We start from the raw sequence: 24,647 nt of genomic DNA, 5'->3' as shown, positions 1-24,647 counted from the left end.
CCACCGGCATGAGAAGAGTCGGACGCCCCTTACTCCGTTTCAAGTATGTATGCAATAGGGACATGAAGGCATGCAAAGTTTCACCCGATGGCTGGAAAGAGCTGGCCGAGGACCGAGGCACCTGGAGACTGACGATAAACAATGGTATATCAGTCGCTGATGCGAGGATAGGCCAGTTAGCGGCAGAGAAACGTAGAAAAAAGAAGAACGCGGCAGCAACCACAGTAATGCAGACTTCCCAGTAAACTGCAATAGGGACTGGCACTCACGTATAGACCTGCACAGCCACAGCAGACGATGTCAACAGAGACTGACAACACCCCAAGGGCGCTAATCGCATGGTCTTTCGAGACTGAGTCGCCAATAATGATGATGATGATATATTGATATATATATATATATATATATATATATATATATATATATATATATATATATATATATATATATATGGCATGATGTAGCAGGTGTCAAAGAGTTCATTGCTTTGAAAATATTACTTTTCAATGTATGATGTAGCCGGGTGGTCACTGATTACATTTAGGCAAAGTCGCCAAAAGTAGTATCTAGTGTGTTTGCAACACAATTTTCAATAGGGCTTGAAATAGCAGGGTCATCGAGTACTTTAAAGCAAGGTGGACGAACATCTGTACTTATCTCTCTGAATGGCAAGATGACTGAGTACAATGGAACAAAGTATGAACCAAATTATTTATACATTGTTGTGTGTAGCTTTCATTGACAACTCATTTTGAGAGCCAGACAGCAAATAGATAGGATACCTAGTTCTCAGTAAGAAATATATTCACTTTTTGAAACTGTTTTAGTGATTTACCACTTTTTGATTATATGATAGTCACTTCATATTTTAAACATTACAGTCCACATGATAAGAATGAAGAAAAAGAAACTCAAGTGTGTTAATGCTTGGCAAGTAATTTCTATAAATAAAATATAAATCAGTAACGTTGTCCTTTGTGTATATTAGTTAAGACTAAATGTTATACTATATAAGTTGAGAAGGGCACATAACAGTATTGAACTTGAAAACAAGGCAAATAAAGGAAGACGGTCCTTTTGATAATTACTTACGAGCTAATTATCTCTCTTCCCTATCTCTCTCACTATCTGTTACAAAAACTCCAGATATACATTACGGTAAAAATTTGTGAACAGAAGCAATATATTCATGTTAAAAGGAAAGGCTGGTCGTGTTCAATCTTCCCGCCAAACCTATTTGTCGGAATAAATGTGTGTGTGTGTGTGTGTGTGTGTGTGTGTGTGCTTTCTCGTCATAGGACTTTTTCAAAAGTGGTCCAAACGTTAATATTAAGTTCCCATATATCCTCATTTTGACATCCATACAGATAAGTTCTCATTTGATCCTATAGAAGCCACATTGTAATGTTAACGTCCCAAAGAGGTTTAAAGCAACGAAATGGCTTATTTTAATTTGTTATAGGATTATATAGTGATATCCATGATGTTAAATTTTCATAGGAATGTACAGAGGTCCAAACGCTACTGCTAAATTCGGACCGCACTCCATTGTGACGTCAGTAATGGTGAATTCCCATAGACATCCACAGTTTTCCCCTGTACTTCTAACTAAGATACAAAATTAGGCGCTGTATAATAATTTAATTTAGCTCTATCAAGACTAAAATATATATTGAAAATCGAAAAGCAGCTAGTCTGTGTATTATGCTATCAAAAAAACCATAAATGATGCTATATTAGATATGAAATATTATTGCTCACGGATTGACTTTGTCGATAACTAATTCTAATATTAACCTAGCGTACATTTTTGTTGTATATTTTCCAATGATACTTGTATTATGGAATGACTCAATAAAGAAAACTTGTTAAACTTGGTACATGTGCAAGCAATATTGGTAAAAAAAATCATACCTGCTTTATTAGAAGCATTCTTACGCCACTGCCTCACCAACAAACATCCTATGACCACCAGCAACACAGCGACTCCAACTAATCCAATACCGATCACTGTAGTTTGAAGGTCGTAGTTGGCAATAATCACAAATTTCTCAATCATGAACAGATGTACAAATAAAACTTATATAACATAGTTTATGTTTCTTTGTAATCATCAGTGCATGTGAAAAATGTATGTATGTATGTATGTATGTATGTATGTATGTATGCATGCATATATGTATGTATCCCACGTTTGTTTATAAATGAGGATGAAATATGATTCTTTGCAACTACTCGTTAATTTTACAACATAAATGTCGATCAATTTTGACTGTGTATATAACATAGAAGCAGTTGATATAATGCAAAACCGGGAGAATAATTGCTCATAAATCCTTAATACTTTGTCAAACTATTAACTGTTTCATGTCGACGTCATGCAGCGAAGAGCGAATCCCAGTTCGAAACAGACTTTTCATTAACTAGAACTTCAATCAACAGCATGACCAAACATTCAGGCATATTCCAGTTTTTAAACTTAGATCACATTAGTGCATGATACGACCATTATATGTAATCCCAAATAATGGGATAATTCTCACGGTGTATTATGTAATATGCAAATAATAGTTAACAAACACTCGCCGGAAAGATTATTGTCTGAGGAATACATTTGAAAGGGAACCAAGCACCTTAAATAATGTAAGTTGTCCCTAATGTTGATCAAAGTAAAGAAGAGAAAACCTTCTGAAGTTTTATGAGAAAAAATTATTAGCTGGTCTGGAACAAATGCAATGCACTACCTGTCATGTTTTCCTCCTTTCGTTTGTCATCTGTAATTAAAATATGTGATGATCCATTATTTCTGGTTTTACTGATGTCATAATACTTGTCCAAGTATATTGAAATATTTTGCAATTGAGTTATTTTTAACAGGAATTTCGGAGAAGTTTTGCTACCTTTATAACATAACTGTGTCACCCTCATGGCATTGTTTAATAACTCACGGTGTTAATGTTGTTAGCTATTTAACGTTCTTGTGTATTTCATCTGGAAATAAGGAGTGGTAAGTATAGTTAAATATTGTAGCAATATGAATTTCTGAGCGCTGACCCCTTCAGAAAACATTCTTAATCGAATACAATAGTTGTACCATTTTGGGGGGCATTGTCTTATTCATGTTACACGAGATCTAATAATAAGGATATTTAGTGGTGCATGAAAGATCTGACAATTTATGTTTGAAATGGTTTTATTTAATCTTTGGTGACAATTTCTGAACATTAATGAATTTTATATAACAGTTAGAAACAGTTTTAAATTTACACATTTTAATATCAAAATAATAATGCTATATCAGGACTTCACGTTGTATATACATGTATTAAATGTATAGTTAAATATCTTCGTCTTTAGGTAGTAGCGGACTTGCTTATGAATTGAACGTCAAAACATCCAGTCCGTTTGAACATTAAGTTCAATAATTATTAGCCTAACAGGTACATATACGAAATACACAGATATGCATCTAGAGAATTTGCACTTAAACAGATTGTTCTATATTTAAAAGTTGAATTTAACGCGCTTTTTAACGCAGAAGGATAGATCATATATCGACTCTAACAAGAGCGATTATTTTGCTGCGGTTGAAGAGTTATGGGAAATATCATGGTACTGTTTTATTTACGTAATCTGGATTTGTTAACACAAAGATTCCCTGACAGTCTGTGCAAAAGTAAAGATACAAATTGTTAAACAAATTGTGATATCGAGTACATATATAATAGCGCTATATATAGTCACAGGGTCCTGATAAGGTTTGCCTTCGTTTTGAGCCTAGTCTTAACGGAAACATGCCTAGAACACACTCAATAATATTGCCAAAGCCTATATCTAAGCAGGAAAAACGTATGTGTCTGTTACTGGAGCTGTGTAGCAGATTCCTGGACCTGTATATAGTAACTTGCAACCAGGCCATTTTGAACAGAAATAATGTACATTATATGAATATACTATATTAATAAAGCGTAATCAAATATAATGTATAGTAGACCATTTACTGGCCAATATTTTGTGAATTGTTTCAACATTGTTTGGCTGGTCTCCTTCCACGCATAACATTATGCTTATTGGTGTTTTTTTGTTTGGAGAAAAAACAGTTACAAAGAATAGGATACACAAAGATTCGGAAACCATCTGATTTTATAGTTTATCATTTTAAAGATCTGCAGGTAGTTCCATTTAATGATAATCCTGTGTAGAACCACATGAAGAAATGTCACCTTACGCATTACAATTTGCCAAAGTTTGCACATTTTTGTGATTAATATTGTAAAAACTGTTACGCCCTAAATTCCGATTACTTTATGTTCATTTTGCATAAAGACTTCGGCACTGGTAAGAAGTCAATAAGTTATTTTGATTTATGAGGAAATAGGCAACTAATTAAACAAATGATCGAAGTAAAAGATAAGTTAAACGTATGTTTGTGGTTTTTGGAAATAGATGTAAATAGGGACGAGTTTATATCGTTCACAATGGTCTAATGATCTCTCTGATGCACATCTAAAATACCTCATTGACTTTCCAGGCCTGCACTTATCTTTGTCTCGCGCAGAACAAGAATAGAGAACGTTAAACGTTGCATGTGATTGCATTGATCGCAAGCTATTTATTTAAAATTATATGTAATGTATTACAGCTAAGGCGGTTATCTCACATTATATAATTCCAGATTTGGGTTTGTGTCCACTTTATGTTAAACGAACATTATAAACGTGTACATTAGAAATTTATTCTTACCTATTTATTTACAATGAAGCATTATGTGCCTGAACAAAACTTTAAAATAAAAATGACCGATACAGAGTGTTGAATCTATATGATGACATCTTCTAATCTGAATAAGGCATCAGTGGACCTGATCAAATTTCGTTGGGTATTTAGTAAGATACAGACAGCACCCACCGCCCCTCAAACAAAAAAGAATATCACCAATTCTTCACGTGGACACTTCCAGGAGCTTCCTTGACCTACATGACATGTGAATTCATGAATTGGAAACTCTTTGTGAGCAATACATGCACGTTGCTTTACCTGACTCTTCCAGACGATTGTTTTCAACGGGGAATTTTAGGGAAAATACCGAAATGGCAACAGGGGTTATCTATTTTAAAAAATAGCAAAATTGGAAGAGAATATATCATTCAAACTAAAGATCTTTTCGTAACTTTTCTTACAGAAAGATAGTTCCCTCGGGTATTTTATTATATACCAGTCTGTGAAGCATATTGGGAATACCAGCTATGATTAGTTTGTATGAACGAAATACTCATTTTCACCCGCTCAGGGTGTGCACATGGGCAAGTGTGTATGTGATATAATTTGCAAAACATTGATATGCTTATGTAATGTAAACCGCTGCCCAGCATTCCACCGTACACGAAATGCTGGGCAGAAGAACAAGCACAAATTTATACTGATTCTAATGACACTATTTGTAAAAGGACTTAGCTTTGCAACAGGTGTGCGTGTATTTTTCAATATCGCAACATGTGTACGTTTTTAATAACCTATAATGGTATTATATCCAATAACTGAATCCTGGTTGCTTTTAGACTCATCAAAAAGTTCTTTTGTGATTATACCTTGAATATGTGAGCAAGAATGCGATATAAATTATTGGTAATCTGACTTACCATCCTCCACATGATGTAGGGTAATTGGGTCCGATGTTATCGTGATATTTGTTTCCTGATTTGTAACATAGCATGTGTACTGTCCAGACATTCTTAACTCAAAGCTGATGTTTAGTTTCTCGTTTGGAATAGTATTGTGACCTTTCCACAAAAATATACAATTTGGGTAGCAATTGGCTAAACAGTCTATTTCGAAAATCTCATGCACCTTGAGGTAAAACTTACGTTCTTTGCTACTGAGCGATACATTTTCTGGTCCGTCTGGAAAGAAAAGGTTACAAGGAAACGAAATTTACTTGTTGACCTGTAAATGTCATGTCTACTGTAGCTTTGGATTTAAATCTGTCTCAATTTGGATTTAAGACATTTTATTTTATGGCATATGCACATCGAAAACATCCTTATGCAAAATAATTGACAACATTATATTGATATGGTGTTAATGCGTGACAATGAAGTAATACGAATGTTGTCGGGCGTTTCCATTGCATGCTAGAAAAAAAAAGAAAGAAAAAATCAACTGTAAATAATGTCCATTTTGAACTGCCTTAGTCCTTGTGGTGTGTATTTGTGTGTGGTGGTGGGGTTAGGGAGACGTTGCACTATACTACACCAGACAAGGCTGGAGGAGAACAGTTTACAAGGCAGAAGTCAATACAAACTTGTTCCATTTTATAGCGGTGTGTGTGTGTGCTGGGAAGGGTTGCTGGTCTGGCAATAATCTATATAAAACAAATAGTTTCAAAATTGTACGAGTCATCCTGGTTAATAAATTTGCGGGCGTGTTTTTACATGTACTGTTTGATATTTTTGTAACAACATTACAATCACAGCGCTAGAGCTGCTAGCTTGAAAACTTAATTGTATTTGTATATAGTGTATGTCTTGGAAATTCTTTCGAAAATAAGGATAAAGTCAGAAAAATATTTTCTCCAAGTTTCTAGCAGAGTTTAACTTGCGATACTGGCGATAGACAAGTTGGAAAAGAAGATAATGCAATGTTTGTCATTCAAAACATACTCGCCTCCTTCCAATGAAGTAAAAAAAAGTCGACATGGTTCTCACAACTCATACTATTTTAGCAATTACCGTTCGTTAGTGCAGACTGTGAAAATTTGTGTAAGATGCAGCAGGAAAAGTTAATGAGCTTTTACATGCATAGACAGAATACAGGGCTGACGGCGTTACAAGAAATCAAGCGATTACTGTCACAATCTATCGATAACGTCACAATGGACTTGAACAATTCAGTCGAAATCAGTTCATCTAAATTAATTTTAGTCTTAATGGTGCTATATAATTCGAACACTTACTTTACGAGTACGAACAAGTGGTTGTATGATTAGTATTCAGTTCTTTGTTCAATTGTGTAATATATTTTGCCTTGTAGGTTGCGTACGTTTCCTAGGGCGTATCGTATAGTCCTCCTTCAGTCTTGTTACATTTTAAGGCCATATTTTTAAAACGCATTTCGACATAACTGCAGGGGTGCACTCGCAAAATAATATTTCTTCAAACAGACGAAGTTGCAAGCAGATTTAATACATGTCAATGCTGAATAAATATGTCAACTTATTTATATATTATTTATATATCGATCTATGTATCAATATGTGTCTGTCTATGCATGTATATATGTCTATATGTCTGTATTTCTATCAATGAATCAAACACTTAAAATTAACTTACATGGTACATTTATCGTATAAGGATCACTGTCTACTGAACATCTATCATGTTCGCAGATTACACTCGGGAAGTTGTTTGCTGTTTCGTTCAAACATACTTGACATGTAACGTGGCTGAAGTTGTCAGTTATGCGCAGACTGGATACATAATATAGATTTACGTTGTAGACAGGAAATACCGCAGTACCGTTTATTCTCCATCTATATATGTAACATTCTTGTCTATGAGAGGAGCTGCAGATCATTTCAAACATCTGGCCAAGGATTGGTTTTTGTGCTGCTATTACTTTCGGCTTCCCTGTATAATAGATATGACAAACATGCGCACTTACAGACACACATATTCGCATTCGTACGATATTTCTTGGATGATTGTAAGGTAAAATTGTCCTTGTGCCTTTTCTCATAACGTACAAAGGAAGGAAAACCTAGCACGTACTTGATACTTCATCATTTGTTTTGAATTTGTCAGCTATTGAGGACCAGTTCAGCACACAATGGTAAAATAGAGTCGAACTAATACGTTAATGATATAGTTTGCTATTAATAGGAATACACATATAGAATAATCCCCTATTAGCAATCGAAATGCCATCAATTTTAGTTGTGTATTGGCAAAATGATTGAATTGGAGTAAGTACATTAACAATTTGAAAAATTTAGCACACCACTAGAGTATGACAACGCTGAAATAACCCGCAATCTTTATATTTTGTTAATCATTATTGACAATGTACCGAGTAAAATAGTATATGCTGTATGGTTGCATATCAGTTAGCATTTTTTGAGAAACATCACTGAGATCTTTAAACTATATGTGAAACAGCAGGGAGGATGTGCAGACCAATTATTCCGTCAAAATTAGGCTTACAAAAAAGTTGGTCGTACAAGGTGGGAGATAGGGGGTTGAATGCAAGGGGAGGCTGACTATGCTAAACATTTGATACCTCATGTCGTGAAAATATTGCTTTTAACAAAAGTGGAGGCCCAGACAACTTCGATGCAGGATTCGTGAAAGTTGTGAACATAAAAATGGGGTGAATATACATTTTAACCTAACCCTCTCACTGGGGTAAGAAAAAGGTAACACCGCCAGGTCATATAATTAAATCACTGCTATATCAATAACAATGAGTGATTCTGCGTTAACTATGGAAGCTCATACATCTAAGTTAGCTCGAGGCAATGATGAAATATCTTCCTGTCCGTGATTATGTCAAACGGTAGCTACAACAACGTCAGAAAGCTCGAGTAGAATTTGCAGCAGGTGCTGCAGAATTGTTTAAACCGATCACAGAGACTACTAAAGGTCTTCTTCCATCGCTGGAACAAACCACTAAAGTAAAGGCAAAATAGCAGAAAGAACTAAAGTGACTAAACATATTCTTCCAGAACTTCTAGCAGGAATAGCTGCTACTCAACACCAATTACTGCAAGAAATGCTTAAAACGGTTGACGGTATTCACCAGTCCCGTGCTGAGATTGGTGATACAAGGGATCTTCTTACATCAGAAGCTGAACCTGATTAAAACACCTACCAGATGTAACGAAGAAGGGTTTAGAAAATTCCAGATAATCCCGTAGGAGTTGCTGAAATATGATATTCAGCTAGTAAGACTTTATCTCATCCAGGAAACGCTGATGTTTCAGAATCAAAATGGGTTCCTGTTGTGTCTCGAAATTACTATAGTATTAGTAAAATCTCTACAAAAATATAGGATAAATTTTAAATTTCTGAGAAACAAGTCGCGAATGACATTTCTGACAACCCTTCCAGCATACAGTAGAACATAGGACGACCAAGAAACCATGCAGACAACAATGGTAGCGATGTATCCCCGGTAGTCTTTGGCGTCAATCCAGAATTCAACTTGGGATTTGCAGCATCACAGATTAATGTTAATGGTAGATTCAATTGTGCGATTCCTCTCTCTCATATATTTGATTCTGTACATATGTTAGAAATGTTATCTTTGGGGCCAACTATTCAAATAAGGTAGTTCGAAAGGCCACCAACAGTAACGCTAGAGCTGCTGGTAAATTGGTACTATCAAAAATTGCATTATGGATGCCAACGATGGCACCAACAAACACTTTAGAACACCGGCTGCTCTCTTACATGGAAAGCGGTGGTAAGTCGAAATTGTCATGGTTGACAATGACCACTGACGCCGTTACAAACACAGACCATTGATTTATATGGCAGATATGATCTGAACAGCGAATTTCAGCATCACGACACCTATTCCATGCATTTCAAGCTAATGCAAGATTGAAAACTCAAGAAAGAAATCACACAGTAAATGGCAGCGATATCTCCGTCGTTGACAGATGGACAACGGCTGATCTTTTTTCTATGATAACGGTGGTAAGTCAACGCTGTCGTGGCTGACAATGATCACTGACTCAGTTACAAGCACAACACCTACATTTACATGACATGAAATTTCAGCAAAAGGACATCTATTTATTGCATTTCAATCTACCGCAAGATTGTAAAATCAAGAAACGAACCCAATGGCGTTTGGCAGATTAGAACTGCTATGATCTCGCTGAGGATAAACAGACACCATGGACCCTCCAAAGACGTAATACTGAATGTGCACCAAAACAACGTTGCAGAAGGGCATTATAGTTAAATGAAATTCATCGGGCGTTATTCAAACATTGATTCCCTCCTGGATATATCTCAGCGTTATTTCTAGACATTGTATCCTATCTATTATTTTTCGTTGGAACATCTAAATTTGTTTAGACAGTCTGTCCTTGACATATACGTGCGAGCTGCTGGTGGTGATATACCAGCTTCTCCTCTTGTCTACTGAGCCATTACTGTCATATTATCAGAAAAAACAATGCTTGTCGAAGGTGTTGGTGGACGAATTAGGGTCGTTGATGCACCCGTAGAGAATATATGATTTAGCCGTCAACATTGTAATTAAATCATTCATAATATTATATAAATGTCTTATCAACATGTCAGTGTTACTCATACACCTGTTCCGATCAAATGCTACCATCAGCATCGATAGAGAATTATGGAATAAAATATTACTGAAATCAATAGCTTTGCTAGACCCAAATAAATTAACACTGACAGAACATCATCACAGAATTATCAGAATAACCAACATTTTGAAACTGGTATCAATAATCTTGAGGGTAGTTCTGGTACAGGAACCCACTGGGTTGCATACGCGGTTGATGCACGTGGTGTTGTTTATTTTGATTCGTATCGATTGATACCACCAAAAGAATTTTTAAAATATCTCAGTGGCGATTCACGAATCATTAACACACTGGTCCGGTATTCAACATTACCAAGACAGACATTAACAGATCCACCTATATAAGTTCCAGAAGAACTTGCTGTACTTAATGCTACATCAAGGTCATCATAGCCACCACATAACGTCATACACAAATAGACCAGTGCGCGACGTAACCATCCAATGGTATAGCCGTCCCTACAGCATACTCTCCAGATATAACCGTCGGTCGATTTAAACATTTTCAGAGGTTTTAATGGTAGCTATTTAAGGAAGATCTCTCAATCGAGTTAAGAAACGTGTTCCCTTTGAGGTCGATTTGCCGAAATATGCGACTCGAAATGAGCTTGCTGACGGAATGATACTCGCTGGGATTGACAAGGATGAATTTGTGTTCGAGGATCAGTATGAAAATCTAAATACAATCAATATTAATTGAACTGATATTGTCCGGAGAGTTTTAGGCGCTACCACCGATAATATCCCGGTATTTACTGACACCGGAAAATCAGAAATTCAAACGTATCAATCGCAACGTTCAGAAACGAGATCAATAAACATGCTGTTACAACCGGTGATACAATGACCGGTGAACTCAACATGAACAGAAATAGAATTGCTTTTCTGAGATAACCAACAATAGACAATGACGCCGCAACGACGAAATACGTTGACAACACGATTGTTAATAAAGAAACCACGTTGAGAGATGCGTATGATGTTGATGTATTAGTGTTTACAGGCTTAGGGGAAATCTGATAAAATCAGCAATAATTTCTGTGGAAGTCCTATGGACGTTGACGTAAGGCCCCTTGAAATTAACACAAAACTCATTGATCTAACCAGTGTTAAGACTTCAATCAGAATTACGATGTCAGACATCGAAACGATAATCAACTGTCTCGGTATTTTCAGAGATGCACAGTCTGTGTTGGACAGCATATCCATAACACAACGAGATCTTGACGAAGCTTAAAGAACGCCCGGAGACATAAACAGTAGCATCCCTGACATCGTTGAAAATATAAGAAAGATTGAAGCGGGTGTAATTCATACGACCCTGTTCATCCGCGCGGTATATACAGTAAATTCTGTGTCATTGACATTGTTAAAACAAAACAGCACAATCAAACATACCAATAAGGTCACCGGCGTGTACAGACCTTTAGTGTTCAGTTCTGCGAAACTTAGGATATTTACGATGTGTCAATGGCGTCGTTCAACCGATATAATTTCTGGAATCATGTCAGTCATTCTAAATCAAAATACCGAGGAATTATTCATACTGGATCCCGAAGACAAGCAAATAACCGCAGCGATGTTTTTATTGGTGTCTGAAAATCGTTTCAAAAACGCCTCAATTGATTTCTTAGCATTCACATAATGAATCGTGACACCAATGGTTACAATCTCACAAATACCTTATATTTCGTGAAATATTATAGATATGATCAAGCATCTTCGTACCAGACATCGCTGAGAAATATCTTTGACCTACACACGACAACAACAAACAAACAACAAAATACGACAGAAGTTACATGGTTTTGGAAAATATGTGTTGCCGTTGTCGTCAGTGTTGATGGTATTATTAATATCATCGCGAAGAAACTATCGCGAGCGCGGCTGATAAATTACACGAACACACAAAACTATTAGCGAAAGCAACTCACACGCATGCACAGCTATCATTAATGACGTCCTCAGGGCTGTACAAATGTGTAATTCACATGAGGAATTTATTGCAATAAGCAATATTTATCATAATGGGTGTGAGTAATTAATGATTACGACGCTGATAATGTTGACGAGCGACCAATGTCGCCACCACCACAAAGCGATTCAACATGAACGTGTTACACGAGCATTATATGAACAAATTGTCGCTAACACAACACCACCAATAACCACAATCATAAGAGTTGCAGTTGGAGATATTGGACAACTATAACTTCGGAGAGATACAAGAGTTATCCAAAATCATCATCTCATTGGTGGTAGTATAAAAATTATTCAACATGAGAATATACTATCAACATCGACCAGGCGATTAAAAGCAAAGGTTCATCCACGAGCTAATCAACGAGTATATATTATATTTTCTCTAAATTAATAATTTCATATTGCTAAGAAAAAATATGATAATGATCGGATTTTAGTCACTGATTTTATATCATTTTTTTATCATACTACCCTGTCAAAGGTGTGTATTTTTTGCCACCGCAAGGTAAACAAAGTTCATATTTACCTCTTGCGCCAATACCGCATTTTATGCTTGGTTTCGGTCCTAAATTGCCTTTTCGGACACTTCCGGAACGGTATCCGCATTACTCGTAATACCAAGATTTTCCACATTGGGGTTGTTGATTAAATCGGCAGACATTCGCAGTTATCTTTTGCTTGTGACATTATTATATAATAATCTAGGGTGATCTTTAATTAGAATATATATTTGCCTTAATTATATAATGACAGAAGCAAGCACATTACCCGATGATGGGCTTTCAATATTAGCTTGGATCAAGACATCCCAGGCTAGATTCGATCTTGACAGTTTAACCGATAAGGAACAACGACCCATAATACCAAATTTTCAATCATGCAGTCGTATCCGTTAGACCAAGAACGAGTTTAGGAAACATTAAGAAGCGCATGTTTGGTCAACGTTTTTGGATTGGTTAAGGCAATTGTTCCATCGACGCTACAATGACAACCAGAGAGCAAGGACGACAATTGATTATCTTGTCGAAATAAGATACTTTGTTAGAATCAATTTTATTGTTGCCGACGTCGGTGACAATGACGCAATATGGATAATGCATGATAAACCCGACTCTGGGAATCACAACAACGTCATCATGTTGTCACGTTAGGTAAAAATTCTAGACAGGGACGCTGACAGATATCGACAAGCCGTATTATGAAATATCATATCATGTGACAGCAATTGTTAACGCAATTTATCCCTTGAATGAACCTAATGTTGATGATCTTTCACCAAAATGCAGTGCCAACGACTATACTATTCTAAATTGTGTAATTGAAAGAATCACGTGACATTTCTTGAACGCTTTGCTTGAAAATGTTCTAACGGATCTGCGGCGCAAAAAAAATAAACAAATGGACTGAAGGTGTCGGAGAGAATGGAACCAGAATAAAAGATATTGCTGTGTTAGGAAAAAAGTTTAAATTTCCGATAGAAGCATGGACAAGTACGGATCTTGTATACCTGCAAGTATCAAAGTAGAGGAGCCCTGATAGCAATAATTGACCAGAACGCCCACGCATCAAAGACGACCGTAACATAAATTCCACAACAAACATCGGATTTTACTACGGTGATATTTTTGAGTGTATTAATAATATAAATAAAACCAATCCTGTGTCGCTCTGGCTGTGTCAGAGTGAACCAGATATCGTCTAGTCTGACCGTGGCCTACCCCACCCCATGGATTTCATCAGTTTGTTTTACCGTCTTGTGGACTTTATCGTAGGGAATATCTTCATGTGCAACGGACGCGTGTATCACTAAAATACGCGAAAAATACAGACCAAGTAAATGAAATACTGTATAATTGTTGTATTATCTCATCTATCGTTGCTCACATTTGCCGGCAGGGAAATTCATTGCGACCAATATCTCGAGAATTTCTTGAACGCTCGTGTGCTGAATATGGAAATGGAGCTCTCTGGAATACAAATATGATTCCAAGAACGGTATCTCGATTTACATGATCGCATGTTCTTCCGGAAGCTTTCTTGGAATCAATGAATGTGAGCCTTGTTTTTAGAGATTTAGGCATCCGACAAATGAAATGACTCGCTTTGCGATATATAGTCCATTACCGGATTTTGATCTTAAAATATTTGATAGGATTTAATCATTCAGATTTGCTGAGACTGTTCATCCGGTCATTTTCATGCTTGATTTGTTTGTCATTTTAACGAACCAAATCTCATAGACAACTGTGCAAAGAACAAATATTTGGGGTCCAATAGTGCTCTTGAGGTATTTGCACGATACGAAGATCTTTTCATCGCTGACAGTGAGAGAAGCAATAATGTCGTATAGGCTACATTACAAGAATTAAATATTATTTGCAAAAGACAAAAGCCCACAATTATTAGTAAACATGGAACCTCATTTGACAATAAGCGTCGTTGTACAACATTAATCAAAGACGAGGCAGAACTGCACTTTATAATTGCTGATACGAACAAAAGGTGTATTCATCACCAGGGAGCGTGAAAACCTTCCAAATGGAACTAAGTTAGGTATTATTATCAGCTATCATGATGGTTGTTTGCTCATTTGAAATATTCAATTCTCTCTTGCACATCAACAGATCTGTCATCGATGTTTAATTGATTTCACAAAGACGCTGTTATAATCGCCACAGATTGATTTTCTATCAGCGAGTCAAACACAGGCTTGCTAGATGAAATGCTAATGATCAAGTATTGCGGAATAAAACAGTTTATCTTAATTGTCCTCATGGTTATGGTAAAACTATATGTGCGTTAACGTTGTTTAGATCAGATTACCCTAACGACATGTTAGTGCTAACCCCAACTCACCAACTTGCAAAAGAGATGAAAGAGAGATGTAAAGTCTCATACTTATCACAGTTTCTTTCGATGATTCGGTGATGCGTGGACTCCAGGAAAATGGGTGAGAAGCATATTCCTAAGAGCATCAGCTGGGACGAAATATGTACGGTATCTAAATACTGTATAAATGATTTTTGATTTGTCATCTATAAAATCATTGGCAATTATCAAGCATGACGATCATGATCAACCTCCCCCATTCACAGGAGAATCGCTGCACGACGGCTCAATGAATATGTCGATTATTACGATAATATGTTAGAGGACTACAGGACTAAAGGTCGAAGAAGCAGAAAGCAAGGATGAGACTTAAATCAAATAAGATGAAATGTAAGATGATGCGCAGTGAGATTCCATAGAATGCGATTGATGATTTTTTGGGATTTGGGGCGCTCTAATGATCTTAAAGCTGCTTCCAGGAAAATAATTTGTGATTCACTTCAAAATAAATTATTTTCACGTCATAAGGAAAAATTTCCAGAGGTATTAGTCCCATTATGTTATCGCTCAGCAGATGCCTGTCGACGAAATGTTTACACTGAGATTTAAGGATATCTGCAAATACAAAGCCTCATTCTAAATGATGTTGTTGTTGTCTCCATTGACGCTGTTGTAAAAGCATTTGCACAGCCATTATGCTGAACAATAATAATTAATTCATCGCAGGGACTAGCAATCTCAGATAAAATGTTTTTGATCATCGATGATCGCGTCGAATGGTCAAATTTAGTGTATCTGGCAGTATCGACAGTTGGGTACTAAAATGTCTCTACTACAAGGGATGGTTTATAGTGCTGAGCATAATCAACCTCAGAAAATTAAGAAGACTACGGTAAGGAAAAAATTAACTTGTTATCAGCGAATTGACCGCATGAAATAAACGCGAGTTTGATAATGATGTTGAATTCATTAAGGAGTTTAAATAACGACAAGACAATCACTGCTTGATTTGTAACACTATAATGTCATGGCAATATTCTCCAAATGATCCACGACAATTTTCCCTGGACAGAATCAAAGGTAGTTTCGGCCAAACAAGAGTGAATGTAATACTGATTCGTCCTGAATGTAGCACACGTCGAGGAGGTAATAACTTGATTTGTTACCGAATCAATGCTGGCGGTAATTGTGCATCATCGTGAATTACTTGTAATTGTTTACAGACATATCCACGCAGAAAAGCCGTCGGAACTAGTGTGTAGATTGCAGGCCTAGATCTTGCTACACTGGGAATTGTATGTGTGGTTACGCTACAGATATGATCAGTTGCTTCAAGTTTACCAGCTTCATAAAATATACCTGACCGTCACGTTATCGAGTAACGGTTTATGTGAGGGAGAGTGCCACTTAGCCTGTATGTGTTTCTTCGCGATTGCATGCGTGAGCTTCATATAAATTCAACGCTTGACTTCATTGTTTAACACGGCTATTACCCTTGGTAGTCTTGAAACCCATTCGCGAGAACTCGTTTCTGTAGAAAGTATTTCCTTAGCATACTGATATCCAAAAAATAGCTCAGCACGTGTTCGATTAAATCGCCCAACGATTGCATGATCACGATGAATTACGGTGTATCCACGTCTGTGTTTGACGTTATGTTGTTGCATCAGTCATGATACTGCACTGATACATTCTTCGCCAGGATCAGCCTATAGCAATCGTGGCCATTGTAAATGTCCACGTTCATAAATTCGTTCGATCTGAAACCTTAGGTGATGTTTTAGGTGAAAATTATGCCGCTCCTTTGCATCTACTCGCTAGGAGGACGACAGTGAACACGTATTTGCATGTGCGTCTCAGTCTTTTACGTAACGTACCAGTTATAATAGTGTTATAGGGTAGAAACAAAATATCTGCCTGATAAAGTTCCTTGGGAGTACTAACTTCAAGCAATCCGTATTGAACCATTTTAGGTGGCGCCAGACAAAATTGCCGTATTGCGTGTCGGGCCAGCTAATCTGCTGCAACATAACGCCTGACACCTGCTACATCAGCCAGTTTGTTAATCGCCGCTCTGACTTTCTAGTATCCTCTTGGACTTTAATAATTCCATATTTTTAATTATCGGACAAATTATTACCCGTCCCATGGCGGATAGAACCCCACCGCTAGGTTTCCAGTCTGCCAGTGACTCCATTATACTTTTATTCTTTTATAGACTTTAGCGGTTGATCAATAGCATTTACTGAAAAATCACCAGGTTTTGGCTGATATTTGTGTCGTTTATAATATCAAGTCTGGTTCCAGGGCAACAATAATTATATCCCGGAAGATGTTACTCGCCAGGATACTCAGCCCGATGATTTCCTCGTAATTTCCCGAGTGTCGCTACGATATCACCACCGTTTGACGTATCGCGAGATGCCACAAATGTGTATTGTTTTTTTGCATTTCACGCACGTACCTGTAAGTACCGTTGAAGATTCTTTGCCGTTATTAATTTTATTCCACTTGTATTAGTGACTTTTTGGCATCAAACACAATATAAGCTTATATACTTATAATATTTGTACAGCATTAAGTTGCTTGACGTTCCAGTAACACTAGAACAGGAGTCAGTCAAGCATCATCCGGCATCGTCCAACGCTATTCGCGCCATTATCATTTCCATTGTCTGGCAAAACACAGCTGTTACTTAAAGCCTCAAATCGGACAAACTTGATTTAGTGGCACCATCCGTGGATGACCATCGATGCTATAATGTTCTTCAGAAATTCAATGAAATGCAAAAGGGTTTGTAAAACAATGAGAGTGAGGATGACGAATTTATCACTGACATCTATGATGCACCATCAGTCGACGATCTGGATGTTAGTATTAATAATATAGTGGTATACGATTATGTTATGATAGACAAACACACAAATCCAACAAGAATATTCACACGAGGTAGACATAAAAACACGGACGACATTTAAATCACGCAACGACATGTTCATATCCCTAACATGATCAGAATAACTTCGATCTTTTGGTTTTCTTTAAATTTCTTTGATACAAATACGTTGCGAAATTTGCTGTTGTTGTTCTGGGGCTTAACGCCATTTTTCAGCACAAGATAGGCTATACGTGGCGGCCAGTATAACTGGTGGAGGAAAAACCCTGGAAAACCCAGGGAAGAACCACCGACACACGAGAAGCTACTGGCAGGCTTTCCCACGTACCCACGCTAGCCGAGCCTTGGACTCGAACCCACGCAGACAGAGGTGAGATGGCAGCGATCCGGAACGGTCAGGGCTTTACACCAGCGCAATTTGCATCATTCTTGGTGTTCAATTGACATGGATATGATTAGGTTTAAAAACTTCTTTCCTAATAATCAGTAAACTCTTTTTGGATTATTACAAATAATTTACATGATCCAAGAAAATAATATCGGATTGGTCTTTAAAATCGTTAAAATTTCGATTTGCCCCTAATTTGTCTCTCACATATTTCGCAAGCACTTTCCAGAAGCGTTAAGTTTAAGAACCTTACAACGAAGAGGTCTGCGCCCCCAATCTTGTTATCAGATTTATTTTCACGAAATAAGGTGTCGAATGTTTGGCCTATACTCGCTTCTACCCACTCCCACATCCATGCATGACCAACTTTGCTGTAGGCCTTTTTTGGACAGAATATTTGGTCTGTGAACCTCCCTGTTGCTTGTGCTAAATCTAATTCTAAAATCCTGCATAAATCAAAATCAATGTTCATGTCAAAATAAGGAACTAAATCAAATCATATTCTTGTATTCACGTAAGCAATTTTGTATTAACAAAAAAAAAATATTTTTTCTACCATTTATCGGAACTTTTTCCACTACCTCAAGACTACGCCTTCATTGAAAATTACCCAATCAGGAATCAGTAGTGATTAACATAAGTCCAGCTCTATTTTTGACCTTTTGGGGTATGAAGTCAACTTTCAAATTTTATTGCTCCTCAAAATCAAAACATATTTATATGAATTAGAAATGAAAACAAAATGTAAGGATCATTTCATGAAAGACATCTGGTGGTCTGAATGTCAGAATGTTAGGTTTTGAATCCTTGAAACACTAACAGAACAATGATGTTTCTTGTGTTGAACAAAATGAAACTGATTGAAAGTCAAGTTATGATTAGTTAAAATAATTACATGGTTTTAACTTCTTTGAGATTTCTTTCAAAATTTACAATCTTTAACGCAACCTAATGTACACTCAAAGGATATATGATACCCATAAAATAAAAAATTGTTTATAAGGTCAATACATTCATAAATCGTCCCATATACGCTATACATGTCATGATGTTTCTATCCACACCGGAGATGGATACATATAGTAGTTATACGGTATAACATATGTGATTAGATCAAAATTGCGCATGATTTCTAAAAGGGGAACTGATTACAGATAGAAAATAAATAAATATTAATTCAAACTTTTCTGCTTAGGATATTTAAACAATACTGCTAATTATAATGGTGAAAATGTTTGCCATTTGCCACATCATTATTTTTATACTGTCTTGAAGAAAGTGAGAACTAACCGGATACATTGAATACTGAATTTTCTGTATAGGTTTATTGCAAAAAATTATACTCGTTAATCATGGAAGTTTGTGACTCACCGATAAGTGTAAGATTTGTAGAAATGATACGCTTTGTCTCTAATGGAATCGTCTGTCGAAGTGTATAGATACCACTTTGTCTTTCAGTTACATTGAATATAGTTAGCAATATGATAATTTCATCATCACTATCATTTGCTATGCAAGACGTGGATGAATTGTCATGTACAAAGCAACCATAAGCAGCTGTATAAACGGCGGTCACGTTTTCCAACGAATTGTAGATGTTGAATGAGTCGACTTCCTTTGATAAATTCCGTAATGTCCATTTAAGCGAAACATTGCATCCAGCGAAAGCGGCTATATCATCAGCTAAAATTTAAAATAAAACAAAATTGCAGTAGCTTGCACTACCAAAGAAAGCATTAACGGGACAATGATATATAGTTATGGCAAATGGAACGAAACTTCATGATGACAATATTAAATAATGAACAGTACGACTGGAATGATTTTTACTTTGATTCGGTAGACTTAAAGATTTATAAGAAACAAATGTTCGAACTGTAAAGATAATTAGAACTTGCAATACTTTTTGCCTATTATTGAGGTTACGAATGTACTGCTATTTAGTCGCAATGTTTGCCTCTAACTATATAGGAATATTCAGTAGTGCGTTGCATGAAAACTGTAAATGCCCTCTTCTAGAATATTTAATAAAATTGTTTCTGTCATAAAAGTATAATAAATCAGTTGTTATTAAACTGGCTAAAATATGTTCCATTCCATGTCTATATTGTTGCATCAAAGAAGAACTGTGAATTTTTTTATCTTTCTTAAAAATGTCTTTCTGTGATGACAATATGCAATGTGATGTTATTGCGCAAATGCACTATTCTATCATGTTTTAGCAGTATAAATATTTCAGTATGGATGTAAGGTATTACGAAGGTAACATTCTCCATCAGAAAAGGTCGTAACAATCAACATATACAAGTATTAAGCGATATGTAAATTGTCGTTGGTATACTATGTGAAGCAGGAATCAAGAAAATATTAATTATTCAACTTGAAGATAACGAATCTGCGTCATCGCAATTTTCAATTGTGTTAGATAAATGTATGTTTTAAACAAAACTAAAAACATATTACTTATGATCAGGAACATTTCAGCCAAGAATCGGTAGCCAGAGAAAATGCTTCAAATTTTGCGTGGTTGAATGAATACATTTAGCAACATAACTGACTGTGACAATAACATATTTGTCAATGTTAAGGACGTTTGGTCACATTTTCCTTTCGTTTCTTGCAACAATTATGTTCATTCAAGCAGCGCTCCTTGTTAAGCTTTTGGAATAATTATACGAAGCAAATTTAAAAACGTGCAGTTTGCCTAACAGTTTGGGAGAATTTACGTACCAGAAAAGGTAACTTTGCAAGTGACATACAAATGTGATATAAATTATTATATTATGAGTGCACAACCTTTTTCGGCCAAGGGTCAGATTGCATTTTATAAGACCACTTGAGGGCTGCAAACACTAATTTCTTTAATATAATTACTGTTCACGGGCCAGATATCTGTGTTGTTTTAATTTGCCCTGAGTGCCGAATAGAACACGATCGATTCCGGGTTTTATGCACCCGTGTATTATATGCCGGGGAGTTAACAAAATGGATTCGATTCCAAGCTTAACATTTGATTCAGAACAGAAGATGCAGCTGAACATACATTTATTTGGTTAGTAGGCATATGCATATGTTGTTAGAACATCGGTGTAGTGAAATCATAATGTAGGGACAACTACCATAAAATGGATTATAAATTTCAAGTTGATATATATGCATACAATTGTGATTTTTCGTTCTTTTATAATGTTATTGATGTTATGTTCGCTACATAATTGAAGATATTTCTATTATCAATGACATTAATTCTTGAGCTGCTTCTAATATTTTGAAGAATCATTTGACGCCCAAATGGTTGTGTAAGATTGGTATCACGTTTGCTAACGACTGGTGAAAAACATACCCAGTCTGAGCCAAACAGCCAACTGCTAAATATGAACAAAGTGACTTGAGACGTTTCAATGAGAATCTCACATGTGATTAAAGATCGAGTTGCTTTTTTGATGCTGATTTAAGATACACAAATAATGTTTGTTTCGAAGACTACAAATCTCCGACATCTTCAGGCTGTCAAGATAGATATACAGGAATAGTTTTCCGATGCTTGGGTTTCATTTAAGAAATGAACATGTAAAATGTTTAATGAAAGTTTAAAATCATAGTGTTTTACTTGTGTATTTCTCACAACAATAACATTATTCTCACGGAACCAATAATATGATTAGCTTCAAGTACCTAATGAAAAGATAATCAATTAGTACTAATCAATACTTTGATATGTTCGTATGGGTAAGAATCCCAAGAAAGATCAAACAATGTCCACCACACACACCTGTTCAGTCTTACGAGTATTCATTCAATAATGGATGTGTATGGCTGTTTGTCTCTATGTTGTCTCTTCAATTCGATTTTCATTACAGATTCGTGTATCTTTATTACCGAGTTATACATGAGATTGATAAGAACATCCAACATATTTTATGATGTTAGAGAAATGAAGTATTATCAACACTGTCCATGTATTCGTAAATATTTTGTGCATAGAAGCGTACAGTGAATTTGAAACTTCTCTGACAAAATGTATCTTCGTATGCACAGTTCATCATTTAGAATTACAACATCGTTACATATTACACTTTTAAACAATAATGTTTCAGGTACCATTCATTGGAGAGCCTGGTATACTTGAGCGTTTGCACAACAATAATGAATAAACATGACCTGTAATAACATATAGATTTATCTCAGGAGGAACATATACGGCTGTACTTACTATTGCATTCTGCACTTTTCTCTACATGAAACACGAACAGTGTTAACACTGTAAAACAGATGAAATCCATCCTGTCAGCAACATAATCCAGATTGGCACTGTTTGTGTAAAGCTCTCTTTCCTCTGACTGAATAAACGGCTCAACATCTGCACATGCGACTAAACACTGATAGGGTGACCCACGTCATCACTAAGCCACCAGAAACATCAATTTCTATTTTCAAATGGTGGTTTCGTCTCCAACTGCGCAGTTTTCGTTTTCATACAGCAAGAAGAAACATCCTCTTATACAATTAAATAAGTGCACATCGTGTATGGCATTTATAGCTGTCATCACACAGAAATCTCCAACTATCTATGAAGTATTCACTGTAATGCTAAAACAAGGAAAACTGCCAAATCAAAGCATAAATTTTCAAACTTTTATTTCATTTTGTCTTGGTGAATACAGATATTTAATAAGTTTTCTAAAATGATTTATAAACCCAAGAACAAAATTACTACCCATGTGAATAAAAAAAAAATTGGGTAGATAAAACCTTACAATAACCATATAAAAAAAGTTTGCATTAGTTTTATCATGTGATATTTACTTTTCGGACATGTATTAGCCTTACTTGAAGACTTTAAAATTTCGTTTAAGTCGTGGACCATGACAGGCCAAAAGAGTGATCCAAAAAGCAGAGAGAAGGAAATGCATTCGTCAATGAGTAAGAATGATTGATGCATACACGAGCATTTATTTACAACAAAACGTAAACAAACACAGCATTACTAAATTATAACAACTAGATCATATTAAAGTTTTGTTTTTTACCTTTTATGATCGGCAACACTTTGCTATGATGTATGTTCCACTGACAAACACGCATTTTGAACTACTTCGGCTATTTATGCGAGACAAAGGTAAGCTTTGGATGAACGTCGACACAGTTATTTGCAGAAACAAATCATACATTTATTCTCGCAGGAAATTTCTCTACATGAAAATAAAACAAATTTATTTCTAAAATGATTTCTGTGTGTAAGATCAACGGTTAGTTTATGAATAACGCATTGTTTAATTATCCTTAATTTCTTAAGCAATCCTTGTTCCGTATATAACCGATGTTGCCCCAACGGCAGCTATCGACATACATTCGAGGTATGATACATAAATTAGAGGTATGATCCTTAGGGTTGACCTCAAAGGTGTGAACGACAAAAATGGTGGCAGTTCAAATATTATCGCTTAGACGCTTACTGCATCATCTGCCTAGATATGCTGGTGATAGTTTCGTGTCCTATAACGTTTTAGCAAAACCAACGAGTGCCAGGTGAAGCAACGGGAATACATCAAACTTCGAAGTCGAAATCTCATGATATCACCCATTAAAATACAAATGATAATATTCACATTCAAATCCAGGCATAAATAAATCAAAGCCTTATCTGCTCCGTGTTCATTTTATGCAGTTGCTGATAATATTTGCTAAAATATGTTTGTTAAAACAAGTCAAAGATAATCTATGACTTTTATTTTACAGCAAGTTATGGCTTTCAAGTACGCGAATGTTACTATTTATGGCAATAAATGCTTTGAAATAAACGTCAAGCGTGCCAAAGACGGCAATTTATCGACCACATTTTAAGGAGGCTCTAGAACTTGACAATGTGAGTGTCCCATTGTCGACTTAGTAATCTTATGTCTGTTAATACTTAAAGTCGCAATATCCTGACACCAAGTTGACTAGTCCTAACACCAACCTCTTAAAGCCGAATGCCCAGCGAGACATCTGCTAGTACCATTTTAACAAATTTTTGGTATCACTCAACCGGGGTTCGTACCCGCGACCTCCCACATCTGAGGAGGACGATCTAACCACTATTGCAGCCGGAGCTGTTCAGAAATATACGGGTCCTCCAAGAGCCGTAACCTTCTCAAGATTGCGTTATCCATAATGTTTTGAAAAATTTAGAACACTTCCAGAATAATATTATTGTGTAAATAATGAGCACTTTCA

The 24,647-nt window shown here is 36.1% G+C and overlaps 1 protein-coding gene across 1 annotated transcript in view; it reads right to left on the bottom strand.

Moving 5' to 3' along the window:
• The window catches only part of LOC149773116 (uncharacterized), a 35,492-nt gene extending 12,742 nt beyond the window's left edge, over positions 1-22,750 (bottom strand). Inside the window, exons 1-6 of the mRNA XM_089946807.1 lie at positions 22,645-22,750; positions 19,803-20,114; positions 7,329-7,625; positions 5,865-5,900; positions 2,745-2,774; positions 1,915-2,010 (exon numbers count right to left, since the gene is read on the bottom strand). Of these exons, the coding sequence (XP_089802933.1) occupies positions 1,915-2,010; positions 2,745-2,774; positions 5,865-5,900; positions 7,329-7,625; positions 19,803-20,114; positions 22,645-22,714 (841 nt within the window). The 5' untranslated portion in view covers positions 22,715-22,750. The remainder of the gene's footprint in view (positions 1-1,914; positions 2,011-2,744; positions 2,775-5,864; positions 5,901-7,328; positions 7,626-19,802; positions 20,115-22,644) is intronic.
• Positions 22,751-24,647: the final 1,897 nt, after the last annotated feature.

Source organism: Sinohyriopsis cumingii, unplaced genomic scaffold, assembly GCF_028554795.1.
Source record: "Sinohyriopsis cumingii isolate HCF-2022 unplaced genomic scaffold, ASM2855479v2 utg000898l, whole genome shotgun sequence".
NCBI classification, from domain to species: domain Eukaryota; kingdom Metazoa; phylum Mollusca; class Bivalvia; order Unionida; family Unionidae; genus Sinohyriopsis; species Sinohyriopsis cumingii.
Note: the sequence above shows the minus strand (reverse complement) of the source record. Positions and strands in the feature narration are given on the sequence as shown.